The sequence below is a fragment of the Bidens hawaiensis genome, unplaced genomic scaffold (genome assembly GCF_021521415.1).
Source record: "Bidens hawaiensis isolate Kalapana, Puna unplaced genomic scaffold, B.hawaiensis_p1.1 tig00018136_1, whole genome shotgun sequence".
Classification (NCBI taxonomy): Eukaryota; Viridiplantae; Streptophyta; class Magnoliopsida; order Asterales; family Asteraceae; genus Bidens; species Bidens hawaiensis.
This window is the reverse complement of record NW_027492741.1, coordinates 66,691-72,690: the sequence shown is the minus strand read 5'-3', so window position 1 is coordinate 72,690 and position 6,000 is coordinate 66,691. Positions and strand designations below refer to the sequence as shown.

The window sequence follows — 6,000 nt, the reverse complement described above, 5'->3', positions numbered from 1 at the left end:
CATCAATACTGGCTTTCACTCATATCCAACAAAAACCCACCTCCCAAACACACTCAAAACCTCGAATCCACCTTCACCCCAGCTCGCCGGACCTTTATCCGGCCATTTTTCCGGCCAAATGACTAACTCATCCTGAAGAACAACTTCATCGATACTAGGTTTCACTCAAATCCAACCTAAACCCACTTCCCAAACACCTTCAAAGCCCCAAATCCACCTTCACCCCAGCTCGACGGACCTTTTTCCGGCCAAAATGTCTCACTCATAATGATTCACTCATCCTGAATAATAATTGTATCCATACTGGGTTTCACTCAGATCCAGCCAAAATCCACTTCCTAAACACCCCCAAAACCCCAAATCCACCTTCACCGGACCTTTTTCCGGCCTACTTTCCGGCTAAATGACTAACTCATCCTGAAGAACAACTTCATCAATACTGGGTTTTAATCAAATCCAACCAAAACCCACTTCCCAAACACCCTCAAAACCCCAAATCCACCTTCACCGGACCTTTCTGGCCAATTTTCCCGCCAAAATGACTCAATCTTTCCCAGAAGAAGTACTCGAACACGTGTTGTCATTCCTAGTTTCACAATCCGACCGTAACGCCGTATCCTTAGTCTCCAAATCATGGTACGAAACCGAACGTTGGTGCCGTAACCACATCTTCATCGGAAACTGCTACGCCGTAAACCCCAGGGTTTTAACCAGGAGGTTTAAGGAGGTGAAGGGTGTGGAGTTGAAAGGAAAGCCGCATTTTGCGGACTTTAATTTGGTACCCGAAGGATGGGGCGGGTGTGTGGACCCGTGGATTGTCGAAATGGGCCGGGTTTATTTCGGGTTGGAAGAGATTAGACTCAAGAGGATGGTGGTGACGGATGAAGGGTTGGAGATGGTGGCGAAAAGTTTTGGGAAGTTGAAGGTGTTGGTGTTGGCGAGTTGTGACGGGTTTAGTACCGATGGGCTTGCGGCCGTTGCGGCTAATTGCAGGTGGAATATATTGTTTAATTAGTGAATATATTGTTGAGCATATATCGGTTGGGTAACTGAAATAGGTTAGGTTAATACGGTTAGTTTGTCGGTTTCCATTTAAGATGGACTTGCTGCCATAGTGCCATTGCTGCTAATTGTAGGTTAAATATGGGTTCATAATTTGTCTAATTGTTAGTTAATGCTTGTGTTAAAAGTTTTTTATATTTTGTAATGAGATTTGTAATCTTTTTGTGTATATTTTAGCAAAATTATTAACTATAAAACAAAGTTATATACTGTTATGTGATTAATTTGTATATGTAAATAAATATATGAATGAGTGTTTAGAAAACCACCAACATGAACTCGGTAGCCTGACCGAAGTAAATATGTTTTGTTTTTGTGAACTGTTCGTGAACAAGTTCATTTCCTTAGTGAACGAACATGAACAAGAAATTTTAGTACTGTGATGGAATATAGCTTCTTAATTCTTTTATTAGTGAATTAAGTAATTATCCATGATATGTTAGGTTCTTTGTCATCTTCAGCTAAGTGTGAAATTATTTAGTTAAAGCTTAATGCTTTTGTTGCACCTAATCATACACGATTCGGTTTGTTTGTTGCTTTTCGGTTCGGTTAATTACCAAAACCAAACTTGGGCTGTATTTTTGCTTAGAAAATCGTAAAATGGAGGTATAGTATATATACATGAAATGGAGGTATAAATACATTTAATGGATGTATAAAACATGAAATAAATGTAACTAGAAATATATGAAAGTATGAATGGTTCGGTTTTGTCAGTTTTTGGATCGGTTTCGGTTAACGGTTCAGTTATTGCTCACTACTTGGATTTCATTTAACTTATTACACCATTTATTTCAATTTCAGTAAATTTATTATTTTTTAAAAAATCTAGTAATAAAGTATCTACTTTCAATACAGGAATTTACGAGTACTGGATTTACGAGAATGTGAAGTCGAAGAACTAAGTGGCCACTGGCTGAGTCACTTCCCAGACTCATTCACCTCACTCGAATCTCTTAACATCGCTTGCTTAAGTTCCGAAGTTAGTTTCTCGGCCCTCGAACGGTTGGTTTCCAGGTCACCAAATCTGAAAACCCTTAAACTAAACCGCACCGTACCCCTCGAGAAGCTATCCACGCTCCTACAACGGGCCCCACAGCTCGTTGAGTTTGGTACGGGCGCCTACTCAGCCGAAGGGTTGGATGCTTATTTAAGCTTAGCAGAGGCTTTTTCAGGCTGCAAGAAACTGAAAAGCTTATCGGGGTTTTGGGATGTGATTCCAGAGTATCTTCCGGCTGTTTATTCCGTGTGTTCTCAGCTTACGTCTTTGAACTTGAGCTATGCAACTACGCAAAGTCCAGATCTTTCCAAGATTATTAGTCACTGCCATAATTTGCAGCGTCTAGTGGTAAGTTTTAATGCATGTTCCATCTTGTTTTGAGTTTAAACTTTGATCATCTGCGTATATTATTCGTTTTATCACTGGCTTCTAAGTCTTCATGTTATATTAACACAGTGTCTGCATTTTCGTAAACGATTAATTTCGGTAATACGTAATTACTTATTAGACATGTTTAACTATTTGAACTAGGCTATTATGGATAAAATACTTTGAAATCATTCTTTTTATTTCTGGTTGAAAATTCAGTTAATAGTGGTTGAAGCTTTAAAATAGTGTAATTCTTTATTATGGGTCGGGCCGGGTCGACCTGAAATACTCGCCTTGAATTGGTTAACCTTCATTATTAGTAAGTTAGTGTGTCGAATATGGTTAAAAGATCATGCTTTTCTAATAAATATCTCATTTTTAACAAAAAGATTTATGTGGCTTTATTTTATTAGTAGTACTCTTTACACAACTTGTGACTTGTTTCCATTCAAGCTATATACATATAGGGTAAGGATCCTAAGAGAACCATGTTTACCTATTTGAACTAGGCTATTATGGATAAAATACTTTGAAATCATTCTTTTTATTTCTGGTTGAAAATTCAGTTAATAGTGGTTGAAGCTTTAAAATAGTGTAATTCTTTATTATGGGTCGGGCCGGGTCGACCTGAAATACTCGCCTTGAATTGGTTAACCTTCATTATTAGTAAGTTAGTGTGTCGAATATGGTTAAAAGATCATGCTTTTCTAATAAATATCTCATTTTTAACAAAAAGATTTATGTGGCTTTATTTTATTAGTAGTACTCTTTACACAACTTGTGACTTGTTTCCATTCAAGCTATATACATATAGGGTAAGGATCCTAAGAGAACCATTTGAAAATTGAGAACTTTGTGAACCATTTTGGACCACTAAAAAAACCTCTAAAAAATATTTAAAAAAATTATAAAAAAACAAAAAAATTTAAAAAGTAAAAAAAAAACAAAATTCTTATATTTCATTCAAGTTAAAAAAAAAACTTCGTATTATACACATGCGTATAATTTCATTTAATCTCTAGCTACGTAATGTACACATATGTACATTATCATTTAACTTAAATTGTACATATGTGTATAAAAAAAACATGTATGTACATATATACACATATTATACATATATGTATAATTTAGCTAAACCGAGATGTTTTTTTTGTATGAAACCGGGATGATAAATAAGAGTTTTGTTTTTTTTCTTTTACTTTTTTTATTTTTGCGTATTTTTTGTTTTATGATATTTTTTTATTTTTGGGTTTTATGTGGTCCAAAATGGTTCTCAAAGTTCTCAATTTCAAAATAGTACTCAGATGATCCCAATCCTATATATATATATATATATATATTTATATATATGATTTTAATTTAACCATAGTTTATAGTATGCTTCGTTCCATCTTCCTACTACGGTCATGAAGCTTAATGTTCATATTAACATCAAAATTTTATTTTCTTTCAAGCTAACGAAAAATGCAATTACAGTTATTGGATTACATCGAGGACACGGGACTAGAAACCGTTGCTAGATCATGTAAAGACCTAAAAGAACTAGTCGTTTTCCCATCCGACCCATACGTAGCAGACGCAAACGTACCCTTAACCGAACAAGGTCTCGTTTCAGTTTCACAAGGCTGCACAAAACTCCATTCCGTCTTATATTTCTGTCGCCAGATGTCAAACTCCGCACTCGTTTCAATCTCCAAAAACCGCCCTAACATAACATGCTTCCGTTTATGCATTCTCGAACCCCGCTCGCCCGACTACCTAACGCTCGAACCCCTAGACACCGGATTCGGCTCCATAGTCGAAAACTGCAAACATCTCACACGTCTTTCAATGTCGGGCCTTCTTACGGACCGCGTGTTCAAATACATCGGGAAACACGCGAAAAAACTCGACATGTTGTCGATAGCTTTTGCAGGCGACAGTGATTTGGGGTTGCATTATATCTTATCGGGTTGTGATAGTTTAAGGAAGTTGGAGATTCGTGATTGTCCGTTTGGCGATAAAGCTTTGCTGGCAAACGCTTCGAAGTTGGAGACAATGCGATCCCTTTGGATGTCTTCGTGTTTCGTTAGTTTTGGAGCGTGTAAATTACTCGGTCAGAAAATGCCTCGTTTAAACGTTGAAGTTATCGACGAACGTGAAAACTTGAACTCGATTCCCGAAAATGTCCCTGTTGAGAAGGTTTATATTTATCGGACGGTTTGTGGTCAACGGTTTGACATGCCAGATTTCGTACGGATAATGGGTAAAGATTAAACCGACACGTATAATCTTTCTTGAGGTATGTATTCATACTCGCAACGATCATTTATGTTATTTAATTTAAAGAGTAAATTGCGCTTTTCGTCCATGTGGTTTGTCCAAATCTGCGGTTTTAGTCCAATAGTTTCAAAATTTCCGATTTTCGTCCCTGTGGTTTCATTTCATTTACAATTAAACCCGAATTCATCAATCCCGTTAAGTTTGGTCGTTAAACTCATCAACGTGCCTCTCACGAGAGGGGCAGTTTGGCCCTTTTTCTCCCCAAATAAACCCCAGTCCGAATTCGTAAGCCCTCTCATGTGAGGGGCTGGGGTGTATTTGGGAAAAAAAGGACAAAACTACCCCGCTCATGAGGCACATTGATGGGGTTTAACGACCGGACTTAACGGGTTTAATTGCAAGTGAAATGAAACCACATTGACGAAAATCGCAAATTTGAAACTATTTGACTAAAAACGCAGATTTAGACAAATCAAAGGGACGAAAACCGCAGTTCACTCTTTTTAAAATTTAGTTTAGGTTTTTTTTTGGGTATTTGACAGTTATTTTGGTACTTAGGTTCAGATTTGGTACATTTGGATATTGTTGCTGCTGGTGGATAATGAGTTTGTAGAATGTATTTGTATTAGTTTGTGATTTAATAAAAGATTATTGTAGGTTGTAACATATCATAATGTTTGTGTTTATTAAACATTGTATCATTAGTCCCTTGCATCTTTAAATAACTTCAATATTCATTATCTTCTCATGATCTTGATTGACTGTGTTTGGCTCATACAATTTTTTTAAGAATTTGGAATATGTTATAAATAGAGGTGCGCAAACCGGGTACTTTCAGGAATAGGAACCGGTTCGGTATGGTCAACAAAAGTCATCCAGGTTTGGTAAGAACCAATTCTCAGTATAGAAGGATATTTCACCGGGATTTCAGGGGATTTTTCGGGTTTCTTGTAGGGTTGGGTCGGGTTTTGACTGGGTAATGGTGTAATCGGTTTTGGAGGGTCAGGGTTGGGTATGGGTTTGAGGTTGTACCCTCAAAACCAGGTTATACCCGTGGGTTGGGTATGGGTAGGAACTGGTTTCGGGTTGGGCCCGGAAACTGGTATTCTGTGCACCTCTAGTTATAAGAATTGAACTGAGTAACTGGATGTGTGATGTGTCAAATAAATTAAAATTTGATCGAAATTTGTTATGTTTTCGGTTTTACGTATGAGTTCGGTTATGGGTTGGTTTTAACATTTGGAACTTGAACTTTTTAGTCGTGAAAATTAGTTATAGATAATGAATTCAGGACTAAAACTTTT

At 37.0% G+C, this 6,000-nt stretch overlaps 1 protein-coding gene across 1 annotated transcript; it reads left to right on the top strand.

Moving 5' to 3' along the window:
• The first annotated feature begins 302 nt into the window (after nucleotides 1-302).
• Nucleotides 303-5,313, top strand: LOC143555492 (protein TRANSPORT INHIBITOR RESPONSE 1-like). The gene is made up of 4 exons (XM_077045026.1): nucleotides 303-993; nucleotides 1,921-2,410; nucleotides 3,911-4,715; nucleotides 5,255-5,313. Exons 1-3 carry the CDS (start codon nucleotides 539-541, stop codon nucleotides 4,688-4,690), a joined length of 1,725 nt encoding a protein of 574 aa, XP_076901141.1. The 5' UTR covers nucleotides 303-538; the 3' UTR covers nucleotides 4,691-4,715; nucleotides 5,255-5,313.
• Nucleotides 5,314-6,000: the final 687 nt, after the last annotated feature.

Bases quoted from the DNA above. Each gene is read 5' to 3' on its own strand.
- LOC143555492 (XM_077045026.1), top strand. From the start codon at position 539: ATGACTCAATCTTTCCCAGAAGAAGTACTCGAACACGTGTTGTCATTC. The intron at 994-1,920 runs GTGGAATATATT...CTTTCAATACAG, and splicing joins GCCGTTGCGGCTAATTGCAG to GAATTTACGAGTACTGGATT. The intron at 2,411-3,910 runs GTAAGTTTTAAT...ATGCAATTACAG, and splicing joins ATAATTTGCAGCGTCTAGTG to TTATTGGATTACATCGAGGA.